We start from the raw sequence: 18,623 nt of genomic DNA, 5'->3' as shown, positions 1-18,623 counted from the left end.
TCATTTCATTCTATATCACTTAACAGCCCGTCATATGACATCAACAGACCAGTTCAGACGATACATCTCGCGTGTAGCAATACATGTACATCCGACATCAAATCCAACCTAGGGTTGATTGACATTAGTGTGGGAATTACATCCAAAATCAAGGTTGACATCACATCTAAGATTAGGGTTAATTAACATTTGACGCTGGGATTACACTGAAATCCGATTGGCTCTCGGCATCAATAGGCCCCCATAATGAGGGTTCAAAGATTGACACGGGGATGAATAGGGAATAGGAGTTTAACCGACAACATGAATCTGATGTTTGATACAAAAAACTTTAGATACACCAGCATAACCCCAACAAAGGAACACAAGTGGTCATGTAGTCTCAATCTTTCTCATATTTCCCCTTGGAGGAAGACGATATAATCATTTTAATTTTAGTTTAATTTGAACAAACTTGACCTTTTCCTCACAGAGTCTTCAAGACAAGTTTCATTGAAAATGGTTAAATGGAGCTGGATGATAAAGATGTCAAAATGTGAAAACTTGGCTTATAATGTAAAGGGATTCCAAGCAGTCTATTAAACTGACAACACAATACAAGGAATCTTCAGGATTTATTTCAGAGCCTTACTTCTGGGGCATAAAAACAAATTTACAAGTACAATAGAATTTTCTATATCACAGATTACTGAAAAGCATTTCATCATACAAAGACATAACAATGTGTTTATCACATTCACAGTTTGCAAGTTCTGGGTTGAAACTCTTCGTATTTGACACATCATGGCCTATAGTAAACAAGTTTATATCCAATTTTAAAAAATAAAAAAAATCTACATAAATCAGGATCTGAGTAAAACTTAAAAACTCTTACAATGCACAAAAAGAAATACAAGAAAAATGAGCACTTGAGAAGTGAATGGTAAGTAGAGCAGTAGACCACCTCCTTACAACGTAACAACACCGGTACGATGTCGATAAATGGTTTTCTCGTCAACCAGCAGATTTACTCTTTTCAGGTTGCATGCCAATTTTGACAGTTTTTCATAACCTTAACCATAAAGCAACAATTTATAAATATAAAAAAAAAAAGAAAGAAAACCAACGAAACCCAAGTGCTTCCTTTTGCCACGTGTTGATGTCATGTTTAACACAAATACACCAATATGCCCTCCGTAAATACCATAGCTTATACACAAATACAAAAAAATGGTCTTCATTAATGAAAATTGCAAATCAATATCAATAGTAAAATTGAATTTCTAAAATGCTTGGATTAATATGGTATCATTCAATCAAACTCTTGTCATTTTAAGTAGTGAAAACAAGGAATATAAAGTATTACATTGAAACGACCAACCAGCAAATGCGATATTTCAGTTTTAAATAATAGTAGTTAAATGATTCAAACAAATAAATATCTCTCACACAGCCAATAACTGTCTCCTGTAGTGAGGACACCAAGGTTTTTGTTCACGCATAGAAAGTTATTGAAAACATATGTCGTCTACTGATAGGAAAGTGTTTAAATACTTAAATTTAGGAAAAATTTCCTAACATATTATTCATATTTACACAACCTTTGTCAGGAATGTCACAGATTTTACATGGCATGAACGACATGGTCATGGAACAAATACACGCTATCTAACACTGCATATATATAACACATACACACTGATAAAGACACTGTATGCTGAACAAAATGTAAAAGAATACACACTTTTTGATTATTTTATTATAGCATTGCTTTACAAAAGGAATATGGATTTTCAGAGGACGGAATGTGAGCGTTGCTGGATAGGTTTATGATGTTACTACCCCCGCCCTTTAATCGGCAAGAGTTCAATTTTGATACGGTTATCAGTGGTGTATTGAGTTACATACATTGATGGTCATATTAAACACATACACAGCCAATGAAAGTCTATCAATGAAGGATAAATACATTATTATTACTTAGGCAAAAAAATATATCTTTAGTTTCTCAGGCACCACCGTAATATACAGGAAGCTACTGCACTGGTCAATTTCATCAACATATTGAAAAAGGGGAATAATTCAAACTTGATTTTTTTTCTTTAAACCATCTAACTTTGAATTAAAAGTGTTTTTTGTTAAAATAAATTTCAGCATGATCATGCTGCAGCTTTAAGCTCCCCCCAAACCTGCCCATCAATTAAATGTTGAAATTTTATGACCCGAGGAACTAAACACTAATATTTTTTGCCTTTACAATATTACAATATATTGTCTGCTTTGGCACAAAAAGTATTTCAGAATGTCATTTTCTATATCGCCTAATCTTGTATTCCTAGATGCTTGATTACAAAGATATTGTACATATTTATGTACTACAATATCAACTCCCCTACAAAGGCACTAACTACCCAGTGTGGCAGGAACTAGACCCGGACATATAATTTCATCATGTCATGACCCATGCACTAATATCAATTTTAGGGTATGTATAATGGAATAAAACTTGTAATTCAGCTTAAATCAAAACTTAATACTTCAATTCAAATTATATAATTTTTCATTAAATTTTTTTTTTTTTATCGTAGACTAGTCTAAATCAAAAATTAACATTTCAATACAAATTACATATAATTTTTCACAAAACAAATTTCATGATAGATTCATAATCAACTTTTATCTAGCTGTTTGAAAAAAGATAACTGATTCTCATAAGAATCACAGTCCACATGCTTCTACAGTTGTGGGGGGAATAGAAATCTTTTCGTTATAAGTAGTCATTCATTATAAGCATGGTTTGGTATAACCATTTTTCACTGTATCATGTTTTGTAGAGTAACAACACCAGAAGAGATCAATCAATGAAATACGCATAAAAAAAATTCCTAAATGCCTATATGCAAAAATTTACTGCATTGAAACCTGGGGGCAGTGAATCGATACACAGTGGTATATTCACAGTATTGGCATCATCAATAAACTGATAACACTGTACAATCCTAATACTTTACAATACACATGTATGGAATACTCTTGGAAAAATCTGCTATTTATGACGCAAAATTGACAACCAAGACCTTGAATATTCTATCTAACATCTTACATTTATCACCATTAAAACGGACAACTAAAGGGATCGTATACTGTAAATCTAGCTTCACCGTCTATATATAACACAGTGAGGCTGTCACTATATGAAAGGCGTGTTATTTGACTGGACAGTTGGTTAGGTTTAGGAGACGAGGTTAAACAAAGGGCATAGAAAATAAAACATGATATTGTAATCACTATACTGTACAATAAAAATTTGTGACAGAGAAAAAAAACCCAATCTACTGATTATGAGCAGAATTAAGCCATCAAGAGAGCTCCCCCACTTAGAGACATAGAACACTTTGTATGGTTGTCACTATAAATAAATATATAATGGAGCTCAAAAATAGAGCGGCTCTCGGAAAACGAGGATCACAAACTGATAACAATGCAACAGTTAACACTAAATGTTTCCAATATAAAACAAGTCAATATTACATCTCAATTACGGCAAACCAACTTTTATTTGCGACGACCTTATTTCGGGGTTTACCACTGATTAACTGGTTCACGGCGACTAATTTTTGCAGCCAAGATTATCTTGAAAAAATACAAGATACATTCAAGGACTGGTTCGCGGCAGGAAATATTCGCAGTGATGAGGTTATCATGAACCTTGCGAAAATTCCTTGCACGCAAATAAAATTTGGTTTACAGTACAAAGTTTTATGGTACATGGAACTAAAAATAGGTGTACATCTATCACAACGAAATTCACCAAAAAATGCACATATACATCACATACTTCAAGCAGTATCCTGTCTCATATGAATATCCTATCAAATCCCCCCTCTCAAACAACACATGTTGATAACAATGAAAGACAGTATTTGGTCACAGTGATATGAATCGGCTACCTGAGTTATCTGTAGCACACACTAGCATCAGCTTTCCTCTCTGTCCATGGCACTAAGATCTCACAAGATCCCAAAAATCCACAATTGCACTTTTAGACTCTGAGCTTATTTTATAGTGTCCTGACTGAACCAGACTTTCTCTCCACAAAGTAGATTTCAAGCTCTCTCTCCCTCTTTCTCTCTTTACGTCCTATCTGGTCATCTGACACATGGATATTTCAGTAACCCTGCCTCCGTGCTGCACGGCATCTGAGCTCTAATTTGACACTGGACTTGTGCTAGGCTATCGTTGTTGTAGTTTTTGTGCTGCCGCCATTACGTATATGTATGTTTGTTTCAGAAGACCGTACGTCGTTTCGGGACTCGTGTACGTCGTTTCGGGACTCGTGATTTGAGATTATGTCTCCTGTGTCCTGAGTATCAATAGAATGAGAGGAATTGCGCCTATTGTGCTGGCTCTTCTCCCACAGCTGAGCTTTAACAATGTCATCTGGGAACACTGTCCTCTGGAAAATCCGGATCACAAATCTGAAAACCATTAAATCTACATTTACCATGTGTTCACTGTATTTGGTTAACTTTCAATACATACTCTTCCTATAGAGCAGAAACTGGAGTCCACTGTGAGATATTACACCTGTTGTTTTATTTTAAGCTCCAACTTTATACCACAAGCAAATTCAAAGAATAGTAATTTCCTGATTTGGATTTTTTTTGCAGAAGGGGTGACAAAAGAATATAAATGCCTAACTGTATTAAAGATATTAGTGAAGTTGTGATATAAGGTTCAGGCTAGAGGTCATTGTAAGAAATTGATGTTAAGGTTCAGGCTAGAGGTCATTGTAAGAAATTGATGTTAAGGTTCAGGCTAGAGGTCATTGTAAGAAATTGATGTAAGGTTCACGCTAGAGGTCATTGTAAGAAATTGATGTTAAGGTTCAGGCTAGAGGTCATTGTAAGAAATTGATGCAAGGTTCACGCTAGAGGTCATTGTAAGAAATTGATGTAAGGTTCACGCTAGAGGTCATTGTAAGAAATTGATGTTAAGGTTCATACTAGAGGTCATTGTAAGAAACTGATGGATAAACAAGCCTTAATGCCACTTCACTTCTGCAAGTAATGAAGTATCATGGGTTTTGTGCTGTTAGATTTTCTGTCATTCAGTGTGTGTTTTGTACTGTTGTTAGATTTTCTGTCATTCAGTGTGTGTTTTGTACTGTTGTTAGATTTTCTGTCATTCAGTGTGTGTTTTGTACTTTTGTTAGATTTTCTGTCATTCAGTGTGTGTTTTGTACTGTTAGATTTTCTGTCATTCAGTGTGTGTTTTGTACTTTTGTTAGATTTTCTGTCATTCAGTGTGTGTTTTGTACTGTTGTTAGATTTTGTATTAGTTCTTGGTATTAGATTATTGAGTCTCAGACCAGCTCGATGTGGTTTACACCAATTGTGTGTGTGTGTGTGTGTGTGTGTGTGTGTGTGTGTGTGTGTGTGTGTGTGTGTGTGTGTGTGTGTGTGTGAGTGTGTGTGTGTGTGTGGGGGGGGGGGGGGGGGGGGCTTTCTTTAGGCCTTACCTCGGTAACAGTGAGAGCACCGTGGTGATAACAACTGTGATGACATGGATAGGTTTAACCAGCGTGTTTTGCATCACCCAGTATGGATTGGCTGGATGATCAAAAGTGAACCATATGGCATGACAGACGATGGCAAACAGCCAGAAAAAGACGAAACTCAGGATCATGGTCAGCCACTGCGGCCAAATCTGTCAACAAAGAAAGACAACTCACAATTTGTGTATGTATCGGGTACTTTCAATATTTTCCTCTGCCGTGTGTATGTACTTACAATATCGTATAAGTGGAAATTTTAGCTAAACACAAATTTAGTGATTTTACCATTAAAATGGGTGTATATATTTAGCGAGAGGTTATTTTAGTGACTTGAAAGTTCCTAGAAAAATAACCATTATCTACGATACAAAATACATTGTTAGTGATATTAAATTTTAGCGATCTCAACACTATCGCTAATAATGCCAAAATTAAATCCTTGCTAAAAATTCTGCCTATAGGGTATTTTCCTTTGAAACTTCTATACCTGAAGTTTACAAATGATACCAGATTCAACAGATGTCTGACTAAACAAGTGTCTAATTCCAACACCGGACCTGGAATATATTATACAATTACTGACATTTATTGAGTCATCTTTGTACACAGCTAGATGCAAGACCTAGTGTTTAAAGACGCGAGTTTTCACCGAGTGACCAAAAAGATAATTAATAACCCTGTCGGTTTTGAAATTCCCAATTTATTTTTAGCCCGATTTTGGAGAAATCAGTTATATTCATCTCAAAGGCAGTTGCAGGTGACTGTAACACTGTATATTTCCTAGGTTGTTGGATCTCAGCCAAATTTCATTTCAGTCTTTGCCTTAACGTGCCCATTTCACCATCTTGACTCCTTATACAATTTTCTCTTGGCTAAGTATAGAAATAAAAGACCACTGTTCCTCTAAGGTTTGTCCAGAAACAACAGCTACTTACCCAGGAGTATGTGTCGATGGCACCGGTGAAGAGAATGATTAGAATAAGGGCCACCATTTGAGTGGTACCAAACTCCCAGATCCCCACCTGCTCAGAATCATAAGCCTAAAAGAAAAGAAGAAAATTCTCAAGTTAATTTCTGTGTCCACGTTTCATGTTCCACTACATTCTATTCTTTATTGAGGAACTGACTCATTCATGCCTACCTGGAAATTTACATGTTAAGGTAATACAAACACGCACACGCGCATGCACACACACACACATACAACAAACAAGAGCTCTGCAAGGTGGGGAATATCCCCTAGCAATGAGCATCTACAAGCTTTTTCTATGAATTCCTATGATGACCCTGACCTTTGATCTCAAAATTAATATAGGGTTCTTCCTCTTTTGATAATAAAGCTATATGTGAAGTATCAAATCAATGAAGCAAAAAATGTGGCCTGTAGAATGTCTACAAGCTTTTTCTATGATATCCAATTGTTACCTTGAACTTTGACCCCAAAATCGATTGAGTGAAAAATGTGGCTGTCGAATGTCTACAAGCTGTGTTATAAACACAACCACACATACATACTCACCCACACACGAATGGTCCCATTACTATATTCCATCTCGCAATGATTTGCGAAGGGATAATACCTTTTATCAGTTGTCTTGCATTGTATTCCATATATGAATATACTGGCATATAGTGCAATGTAAATTTTGTATGGTACTAACAGTATTTAGAAGTCTGTGTAAATTTTGTATGGTACAGTATTTAAAAGTCTGTGTAAATTTTGTATGGTACAGTATTTGATAGTCTGTGTAAATTTTGTATGGTACAGTATTTAAAAAAAGTCTGTGTAAATTTTGCATGGTACAGTATTTAATAGTCTGTGTAAATTTTGTATGGTACAGTATTTAAAAGTCTGTGTAAATTTTGTATGGTACAGTATTTAAAAGTCTATGCATATTTTGCATGGAACAGTATAAAAGTCTTTAAATTTTGCATGGTTCGTTGTTTAAGTTGGACATTTCAATGTAAATGAAAGCGTATACTTACAAAATGGGCTACCCAGTACAGTACAATACTCTGGTATATGGAGTCGAGGAGAGCGATGAAAAAACTAAAGCGAGTATATTGCTACAAATAAAACAGTACAGTGTCACTGATGTCATATAACAAATTACAGAGACAAACAATCTATAGAAGACATCTTCTTTAATGCTTACAACAGGAACAAATTGAAGCTATAAATCACATACATCACACTAAACGTAACATTTTTAGCAGTTGCATGCATACCAACATCATGCAAAGATAAAAGTTGCAATCAAAGAGTTAAAAGATTTTTCATAAATATGACTTTTGTCAACAACAACAAAATTTAAATAAAATTCAATACTGCTACGATTCAACTTCATATATACTACAACCATCATCAATATAAATTTGTAAACAGATTTAGATTTCAAAATCCAATAAGTTTGTCAATGTCTAAATGTAGCACACAGCACACTAGCATTATATAAGCACTGTAATTACAACCCTACACTGACATCAAACATACAATAAACGGAGTACTTATGGCTTGTTTCCCCTTGTATTACGTGTTATTCAGAGTTAATTCCCCTGCCAGGTGACACATACAGTAGTAGGAAAGGTGCACTGGTACCTAATCTTTGGAGTGTTATGTCTATATTATTGTACAGTTTTCTCCTACTGACATTAAATATCGCCTAAACTGTCATAGACGGTATCAGTTCTATTTAATGTCATCTATTTTCTTTGCTGCTGCAGTGAAATTTCAAAAATATTTCAAGACTTGGTTTTAGGCCTACAAAAAATGTTTGGTGGTTGCAAAATTTAACAAGAGTCCTATGGGCCACAATGCTCACCTTAAGCCACCTTGCTCTTAATGACATACAGACCAGTCAATTTTGTACTCTATAATGGTGTCAAACTAAATCCAAACTGTTTTCTACATTTTAAGAATTTCAGAAACTGTACCCTTGCAGTTTTTCTGAAGATATTGCAATATTTTTCTACATCAAGATTCAAAGCCCTATTGTGGCCCAATCCTATATACAAATGTATTGGATACTTTGTGCCAAGTTTGATTGAAATTGGCCCATTGAATCTGGAGAGGATATTGGAAATGTGAAAATATAATGCTTGAGGCTAGACAAAGTTTGATCAGAAAAGTTTACTTGAGCTTATTATATTAGCTAAGATGAGCTGTAAAGCTTTGTAATACTTTAATCTACAGTCAGCAGCTTGTAGCCTCATGAGCTGTGCTTGTAGCTTCATAAGCTGTGCTTGTAGCTTCATCACTGAGCTGAGCTTGTAGCTTCATCACTGAGCTGAGTTTGTAGCTATATCACTGAGCTGTGCTTGTTCAATGTAATAGTTTAATTTTTCAGTAATTGTGCATTCATTCATGTCATTTTCAGGCTTTGAAAATCTTCATAATTTTTCTCCTAATCATATACAATGTACAGAAATCCTTGTATCAATTTTCAAACAAAGGACATTTTATTTACAAATACTGTATAATGATAAATCTTCCTTAAGTTTCCAGCTGAAAATGTGAAATTCTATTGTTTCAGTTTCAAAGTTAGGCATTTCTAAGCATTAACGCAGTAAATTTAAATGTTATCAAAGATGTTATAAAAGTTGTGTCAGAGATACATGCACTAGTTTGAGTTTCAGGCAGAACATACATCCAGTTCATTCATTATTTAGTCAGATCATACATCAAGTCCATTTATAATTTAGTAACTGTTATGTTTGAGAAAGTAGATGCTCTTGCCTGCAGAGCCTTGCATTAACTTGCTGTAAGCTATATGTACCCCCCTCCTCCCCCCATATCTTCCCTTCCTTTGCTTGACTATGCAATAAATATATATATATATATATAGCAATAAAATGCCCCACTTTCCAGTTCTGTTCTACACTAAGCAATTATAGCAGAGATTCAATATAAATCGGTTCTCTTTCAACACAGAGAATTTCCTGGCATTAAGTAAGCATACATACATGTAGCATATAGAAGGAATTACTATTCTCATTTAATCATTCAAGCAATGAAGTCTTGGACCTGTATTTGACCTTGAAGTTTGGTTCATTTGACCTTGCACTTGAGTTTTTAGGTCAAAGACTATTTTGAATGTATTTAAGTATATTTGTGTACAAAACATGCTGCATCCATCTTGTTATAAATTGGTTTTGGTCATACACAAATACAGACACACATGAGTCATGGTAATGTTTGGACTTTTGATTGAATACACAGGAGTGGAGTGATGAACATGCCTATATATAGATACTGGATGACTAATCAGATGTGCTACATTCCACAGAGCCAGTAAAACACTCCGAACACTCCCAGAAAAGATGGCTAAGGCAGGCAAGATGTTACCACCAAGTTACCTTGTCCTCAATGCCCATCTTATAAACCTCTGGTAACCGCATAAGGGTCTCAGGCATTAGATCCTTGTCAAATATACCGTTAATAATCGGCGGAAATGCCGTGAATAAAACATGGATAAAGAGCAAAAAGAGGCTGTTGAATTGTAGGGAGCCTGAGTATCCACTGTATAGTTGGTACCAAAGCATGGTGAACTCAATACCCTAAAAACAATGGTGAAATAAACAGCGTTAATAACAACGATTAAACAAGCTATAGAGAAAACAGTGTTTACCGTATCATAAATGCCCATTCTGTAGATATGAGGAAATTTTAGGAGCGTTTCTGATGACAGGTCTTTGTCTAAGACCCCATTCACCAACGGCGGAAACGCACAGAAGACAACGTGAGTGAGCATGGTATAAAGACTGTCGAATTGCATTGATCCCGAGTAGGCACTGTACATCTGGTACCAAAACATGACTAACACACTGATCTAGAAACAGACAACACGGATGTTAGAATACAGAAATGGTCCAGGCTAGAGTCAATTTCCTTGATGCCAAAAAAATTTGGTAAAAGTAAAATTTATTTTCTGCTGTAGTAGGTCATTTTGTGACTTCTTAATCCTTAGTGATAATGCCAAGTGTGACAGAAAATAAAGTGTTTGATATGCCATTTATATAAAGGAAAGGGGAATCACTCTAGCATGGAACCTGGTCATGAAAACATTGGTTATATTTGTAAATACATGAACTAGATATACAATCATCTGACAAATTATCAAACACATGCATTATTTCTTTTTATACATATACATGTATTAGTGCAAATAGCAAATTTCAAGGCTGTCTTCGGAAATACCAGGCAGTGGAAAGTTCAACTTCCTGTTCATATTATAACATACAATTTATATTTTCTGATCAAAATTCACATTCTTTATTTTTCAAGAACATACACGTAACTTGCTACTTTAAAAAGCATTTATAAAACAACATTAACGCCTACATGTTTTATTTAAGATTTTTCCCTTAAACTGTAATTATAAGCAATTAGCAAATAATAAGGATTCACAGTTTAATTAATATAATAATCTGCACCAAGTTACATTAAAATCATAAAATAGTTTTAAAATATTGTAAATCATAATGGAGTTAAGTAATTTCTAATGATGTATTGGGTGTTATTGTAATATAGCAAGGAGAAACTTAATAGCTGAACCCGGAATCAGAACCAGGGACCTCTGCATTTCTAGTCAGGTGCTCTAACCACTGAGTTTCTCAGGCTGATATCCAGTCCATATAGCCCTACAAACTACATCTCATTCAACTAAACTTCCAGTACAATGAAGGGCAGATAACTCTGTTTGATGGATGAAAATTAAGGTGACCTCAGCCCCTTGTACTGAAGCCAATATGTATGAGGCAGGTAAAAAAAAATCAGTACTTCTGTCACCATGGGGATTTACAACTGGAGAAAAAATCAGTGCAAAAGAAGTGTTTCATCGTGTACATCTATAACACTGCCTAGGATTTCTATGGACAGCAACTTGAATAGACTTATCTCCCACAATTAAACTGGGAGCTCACATACATATTAACGCACTTCAATCAATTTCCTTAACAATCCATTGAAAATGGTCTTATGAAATTCATTCATAGCTCACATTGAATTACATATTTTTTCATCAGTTTTCAGTATGGCAAAATGAAATTGTAATTTTACAGCAACCATGTTGAATTCTCTATAAACAATACATGTATATGTATGCACAAATGACAAATCTCCAAATTTTATTTGATCATTTTCAATTTTAAAGAGAAATGAATAGCAAATGGTTAAATGAACCTATCACCACATGATCTGAATGAGAACTACTATACACACACATTACTACAATATTACTGTTGGTGGTATAGTATCAGGAGAGGAAAGCTCACATATTTGTAGTTTTACATATTGAGGTTGAATACACTGTACTGGTCAGGATTTATAGATGAAAGTACTACAACATACATAGGGTACGCCTTCTCTTGTACAGTCCAATGTTTAAAGTTAAAACACACACATGAAATTATTTCTCACACGAAATTATTTCTCACATGAAAAACATGCAAATTGCATGCTTTGTAAGATTATGAAAATGAGTTTAATAATGTCCAGCAATTAACACAGATTTGATCAGCATGTTAGAAATGGGCGTCTCCCTGTGTTTCTCTTCGGCGTATTCCTGTTGCCTACGAATTGGCTTTTGATTCCGCCTCCCAAAATTTGCGACTTCAATATGCTATCATCGACATTCAAATCAATTCTAACAACTTTAATCCATCTGATTTTAATAATAATCTTTTCATCATAATTCCAGAAAATTAGAAATGGTGAAAAATATAATTTTTATTTTATAGTATATAGTATTAGGGATATAAACATTCTGACATACCAGACTTTTATAGAACATGAAGGAGGAAAACCGGGCCAAGCGGCAGTAACACCAATGTCCGTGAACCAATAGGAGACGCTGTAGGAACATAAACCGAGAAATGGCAAAGTCCGAGGCCATCACTGCCTGCATGCCTTCCTGTCCAGAAATCCCAATCCCAATATCTGCTACGTGTATCATACTAACATCATTGGCCCCGTCACCTTAATTAAAAATATCGTACATTACCACCTGTATTAGACATATCATATACTGCATAGCCCTTTTTTTTTCGCGAGTCTCAAATTTGGCAATTTGCTGGCATGCTAATAATTTTAGCAGAATCAATTTTGGCAGACAATGAAGAGTTATCTCTTGCAAATACTGACGTTGCTATTGGGTGCATATATGGTGGGTGAAATTTTAGTGGAAAGCTATCTAACCGCTAAAACAAGCCAAATTTATCACCCTGCGGAAAAAAACCACTATACGGTATCACTTGTATAAAACACATACATTTCCATCTGTATTAAACACTTCACATATTATCACCTTTACTACACATTTATATATATACATGTATATTTATACCTTGGATACTGTTCAACGTTAGAAGTTTGAAATACATGTATCATGATTACAAAATCAGGCAAAGTTTTGGTTCAAATACATACACAACAAAGTTCCTGTTTCAGGAAATACACACCTATTGCTAGAGTTAATTTGTTTAACTTGTCCCGCACAAGCTTGACCACAGATCCCTGTAAAAGATAGCATTCAAATAAGAATAATTACAAGATTAAAATGAATATGGAATTTGTAATTTCCATGGTGACAGACCTGAGGATTTCTTTAATTTATGTGAAGTTGAAGTGACAGGGTTCCTTATTATGGGGATGCAATTTTGGAGTTATTTATTTGTTAGATGATTTTATTTCTAGTAAATTTACCTATTATGTGAATAATTGAAATTTGTGTGTGCAATGATCTGTATTTGTGATGGGTGTGTGTGTACATAATGATCTGTATTTGTGATGGGTGTGTGGATGTGTGCATAATGATCTGTATAAGTGATGGGTGTGTTTGTGTGTGTGTGTGTGTGTGTGTGATGATCTGTATTTGTGATAAAGGAGTGCGTGTGTGTTTGTGTGATGTTCTGTATTTGTGAGGGGGAGTGTGTGTGTGAGATATGATCTGTACTGTGATGGGGGTATGTGTGTGTGTGTGGGGGGGGAGGGGGGGGTAACAAATTGTCCTTACATTCTGTATGGGAGTGGAGCTAGTAGTGTGTGTGTGTTTGTGATTGAGGCATGTGTGTGTGATGATCTGTACTTGTAATGTGGGGGGGGGGGACCTTACCTTCTGTATGGGAATGTGATGGGGGAGGGGTGGGGGGTTATCTTCTGTATGGGAGTGTGATGGGGGAGGGGGTTACCTTCTGTATGGGAGTGTGATGGGGAGAGAGGGGGGTTACCTTCTGTATGGGAGTGTGATGGGGAGAGAGGGGGGTTACCTTCTGTATGGGAGTGTGATGGGGGTTGGGGGGCGTTACCTTCTGTATGGGAGTGGACCTGCAACACACAACAGAGGTACACTTCTGAGCAAGTTGAAGAAAGATGTCCTCCATCTGTTCATGCAGGGCGTAGGCCAGAGTCCGGCCATCTATCACCAAGGTGTATTCCTGCTTCTTTTGCTTTGGTGAGGACTGGGTTTGTCCTGAGGTGTCACGGTCAATCTGCTGCATGTGGTGTTCCAAAAGATCCTTTGTGCAGGCCTGTATTATAGGACAAGGTAGAAATCATGAACTAACACAGGTCCTTGGCAGAAATCACAATGAATGTACATTACTTATATACTTCATCATCTAACATGCAAATATATATACAAATTCAGATGCCAACAAGAGGTACTGTGAGCAATGCTCACTAAGAATACCCCCCGCTTACCCCAATCTCCCAAAAGGTGTTGGTAATAGGTATAAACTACCTCTTTTCTGAGTGTAAAAAACAAATGGCATGACAAACAGAACTATATTGCTACTTCGATGTCCAGTGCGCGTGACCTTTGACCTTTTGACCCCAAAACCGATAGGGAACATCTTCATCCCATGGGTAGTCCATATGTATGATATGGTGACTGTAGGTGGAAAGGATAACGCTTTAGAGCCCGGAAACCATATTGCTACTTCGATGTCCAGTGCGCGTGACCTTTGACCTTTTGACCCCAAAACCGATAGGGAACATCTTCATCCCAGACGGACGGACGGACAGACAGACGGACAACCTGATTCCAGTATACCCCCCCCCCCCCCCCACAACTTGTTGCGGGGGGTATAAAAATAATTCTGTAAGTCTAACAGATTAACAGTACTGCCAAAACTAGGTTTCTGTAGGATTAAGGCTGTTCACAAACTTACCAAATCATTAGCGTTGATGATAAGGACTTGGTCTTTCTGCCCAATCAACTTGGAGGAGTAGGCGACTTGAATAGCTGTCTCCTGTAATGGATGAATCTTTGTTAATATGGTTTTCAACTGAGTAATCTATCTTAGGTACTGTAGATAACTTACATTTAAAAAACTTTATATTTCCATGATCATTGATTGATTGATGTTTTCCGCCACACTCAACAATTTTTCAGTTATCTGGTGGCGCCCAGTTTTTTATTGGTGGAAGAGAGAACCCAGATACAATGTACCTGGGAAGAGACCACCGACCTTACGAAAGTAAACTGGGAAACTTTCTCACTTACCAACGCGATCAGGATTCGAACCCGCACCTACCAGAGGTGAGAGGCCGTGTGATTTTGAGCGCAATGCTCTAACTACTCGGCCATGAAGGCCCTCCATGATCATAACTTGTTGGATTTAACAGAACTTATTTTTCATGAATGTTCAATTTGTTCGCAATTCCAAGTATGCATATAAACAATAATTTGAATATACGAAAACTTTAATTTCATGTCAAGGCAACCATAGGGTTACCTGAAAATAAAGTTCTTGCTAATAAAAACACCCTTGTATATGTTTGTATTATACAAAATGTTGATACCCAATCCCCCCCCCCCCCCCCCCCCCCCCCCAAACATTGATTCCATGAGGATCAGCAATTACCACTTTCTCTAGTGTGGATCTGTATTATTCTCTTAGTAAAAATCCATACATACTGGATCCAAAATTAACCTCCTCCAGTTATATTTTCCCTCGATTGTCCAACAATCAATTTCCATATTTCATTATATTCTATAGAGTTGGAACATATAATTCAATCTGTAGATTATTTACAGTGAGGACTCTTTCTGATTTCTACCATACCTGTTTATCTCCAGTGAGGACTCACATACCTGTTTATCTCCGGTGAGGACCCACACTTTGATCCCCGCTTTCCTGAGTTTGTCAATGGTTTCTGGTACACCCTCCTGCAACTTGTCTTCTATACCCGTGGCACCTGTGAACAAAAAAAAACACATTAAAAGCTTTCCTGTAAACTTTGAAATCAGAATCACAATTATCAGATATATTGCCCATAGATGTACATGAAGAGATCGTTTGACTAATGATTTGTAGACTGTGAAATTTTAAACAGCTAAACCAAGTTCTCCATTCTAAAACCTCTATTGCAAAGGAATGAGTGAACTTTCAACTATGACCTCCCCAATCTCCCTACATCCTCCATCATAAATGACTAAACTCTGAAAGTATTATATCTATTCATTTTATGAGGACTAACAAACAAGTTATACAACTTGTATTAATGCTCTCATTGGCTCCGATGAAATCAAAGTAACTGGCAGAAACCCACTTGTCCAAGTAGGGGACCACATATACCTCTCACATACAACCACTGCCGATCACGGGGATCAAACTCGGGTCGCAGCGAGAAGTGAGTTAACCACTACACCACCTGGACACCTTTTGACCTACAACTTCACCAGTAATCTATGTCCTCCGGTTTGTAAATAATGAACTATGATCTATCCAGTATATTTTGACCCTACTTTATAAATGACTGAACTCTTAACTCATGACCTATCCAGGGAAACTGAACTTTCACCTATGACCTATACAGTGAATATATACTTCCCTTTACAATAACTGAACTTTCATCTATGACCTATCCAGTGAGTAAATACTTCCCTTTACAATGACTGAACTCTTAACTCATGACCTATCCAGTGAGTATAGACTTCCCTTTACAATGACTGAACATTTGACCTATGACCTATCCAATGAGTACAGACTTCCCTTTTACAATGACTGAACTTTGGCCAGTAAGTAGAGACTTCCCTTTACAAAGACAGAACTTTGACCTATGACCTATCCAGTGAGTATAGACTTCCTTTTACAATGATTGAACTTTGACCTACCCAGTAATTCCAGGTCTTTCTCTATCTCACAGGCGACCTGTAATATCTTTTCCTCCCTGCCTTCCATGGCTGCTGTTGCTTCATTGAATTTTTTCTTCCATTCTTCATATTCCATCCGTGTCAGGATCTACACCAAGTACAGCATCAGTTTAATATTCAACATGAAGTACAGCATCAGTTTAATATTCAACATGAAGTACAGCATCAGTTTAATATTCAACATGAAGTACAGCATCAGTTTAATATTCAACGTCAAGTACAGCATCAGTTTGATATTCAACGTCAAGTACAGCACCAGTTTAATATTCAACGTCAAGTACAGCACCAGTTTAATATTCAACGTCAAGTACAGCACCAGTTTAATATTCAACGTCAAGTACAGCATCAGTTTGATATTCAACATCAAGTACAGCACCAGTTTAATATTCAACATCAAGTACAGCACCAGTTTAATATTCAACATCAAGTACAGCACCAGTTTAATATTCAACATCAAGTACAGCATCAGTTTAATATTCAACATCAAGTACAGCACCAGTTTAATATTCAAGAGTTGCTCCAAAATGAAACACCAAGAGAAAACATTTGCTACAAACAAACCTTTTTCCAAAACAATGAAAATTATTTTTTTATAAATAAAGTCAACAAAATTTAAAATTTACTTATGGAATGTAATTTCCCTCCCATGATTTCTCAATTCCAAAACAGTGGGGGAAATTTGTATGGAGTTATATATAGGGAGGGGTACCCATAATATATTTTAGCCTTTGAATGTCATAGAAAATTTACAATTCCCTGACTTTTTTAAAGGAATTTTATATCTGTACTTATTAATCAAACAAAGCCATATATAAAAATATAAATATTGTTTTGTTTGCATCAAGTGTCCTTAAGTATATCAACCCAGAAATTTAAGAAACACAACATTTTCCTCTTGGCCTTTCTGACCTCATAATAGTAACGACTGACCTGCTGTACTTCTACACAACTAGTAAATGTGCAAGTACCTTTTTAGCCATACACAGAGTCCTTAGTCCCTGCATTGCATAGTCCAGTATGTGTTGCTCAGTATCCTTTACCATTTTGTGAAGTTCTCTGTCCTCTGTAAAACCAAATCACACAAAATGTTAAAGCTGAATGAAAATGCAGTACCACAAAGTAGACATAAAATGGACTTTTCTTTCGGAATCAGAGCATTTACTGCGTACTTCTGTTTTGTTTATGTTTATAAGGACAAAATCAACTGTTCACAAAAACTTCTCATTTGTTTAAGGAATAAAGTCTACTTTGTTGTGTCAATAACGGAAAATTTCCAGATTTACAGAGAGGGATTTCTACATGGTTAAAATCCATATATTTCTATGTAGAATTAAATGGATCTATACACACACATGCACAATTGTTCAACACACTCTGAATTTTCCAATACCTTTGAATTTCCTGTGCAGGACCCCTAGGATGGCAGTGTCAGCCCCCTTTGTAAACATGACCAATTCTTTGTTGTTGGGATTTTTGACTATTACAGACATACGCTTCCTTGTAGAATCAAACTGTAGAACTTCTAGGACTTCAAATTCAACCTCGCCTTCACCTACAGAGAAAAAATGTCACAATTACTCATTTCATGCACCCCTCCACCAACAGACATCAAAATGTCACAATTACTCATTTCATGCACCCCTCCACCTACAGACATCAAAATGTCACAATTACTCATTTCATGCACCCCTCCACCTACAGACATCAAAATGTCACAATTACTCATTTCATGCACCCCTCCACCAACAGACATCAAAATGTCACAATTACTCATTTCATGCACCCCTCCACCTACAGACATCAAAATGTCACAATTACTCATTTCATGCACCCCTCCACCTACAGACATCAAAATGTCACAATTACTCATTTCATACACAGATGTATTACGTTAATGTATCAATACTGCACTTGTGTCATTAATGTTGGAA

The 18,623-nt window shown here is 36.1% G+C and overlaps 1 protein-coding gene across 2 annotated transcripts in view; it reads right to left on the bottom strand.

Moving 5' to 3' along the window:
- Window positions 1–597: 597 nt before the first annotated feature.
- Window positions 598–18,623, bottom strand: part of LOC125678980 (phospholipid-transporting ATPase VD-like) — a 42,067-nt gene continuing 24,041 nt past the window's right edge. Inside the window, exons 11-23 of one of the 2 annotated variants that reach the window (XM_056156547.1) lie at window positions 18,083–18,244; window positions 17,661–17,755; window positions 16,654–16,780; window positions 15,631–15,734; window positions 14,705–14,785; window positions 13,841–14,062; window positions 12,995–13,049; window positions 12,310–12,512; window positions 10,165–10,365; window positions 7,523–7,603; window positions 6,472–6,576; window positions 5,501–5,688; window positions 598–4,457 (exon numbers count right to left, since the gene is read on the bottom strand). In XM_056156547.1, the coding sequence (XP_056012522.1) occupies window positions 4,208–4,457; window positions 5,501–5,688; window positions 6,472–6,576; window positions 7,523–7,603; window positions 10,165–10,365; window positions 12,310–12,512; window positions 12,995–13,049; window positions 13,841–14,062; window positions 14,705–14,785; window positions 15,631–15,734; window positions 16,654–16,780; window positions 17,661–17,755; window positions 18,083–18,244 (1,874 nt within the window). In that variant the 3' untranslated portion in view covers window positions 598–4,207. Of the gene's footprint in view, window positions 4,458–5,500; window positions 5,689–6,471; window positions 6,577–7,522; window positions 7,604–9,892; window positions 10,094–10,164; window positions 10,366–12,309; window positions 12,513–12,994; window positions 13,050–13,840; window positions 14,063–14,704; window positions 14,786–15,630; window positions 15,735–16,653; window positions 16,781–17,660; window positions 17,756–18,082; window positions 18,245–18,623 lie in introns of both variants that reach the window. The other variant, XM_056156545.1, reaches the window with a different exon arrangement.

Source organism: Ostrea edulis, chromosome 2, assembly GCF_947568905.1.
Source record: "Ostrea edulis chromosome 2, xbOstEdul1.1, whole genome shotgun sequence".
Taxonomy (NCBI): domain Eukaryota; kingdom Metazoa; phylum Mollusca; class Bivalvia; order Ostreida; family Ostreidae; genus Ostrea; species Ostrea edulis.
This window is presented reverse-complemented; position numbering and strand designations above follow the sequence as displayed.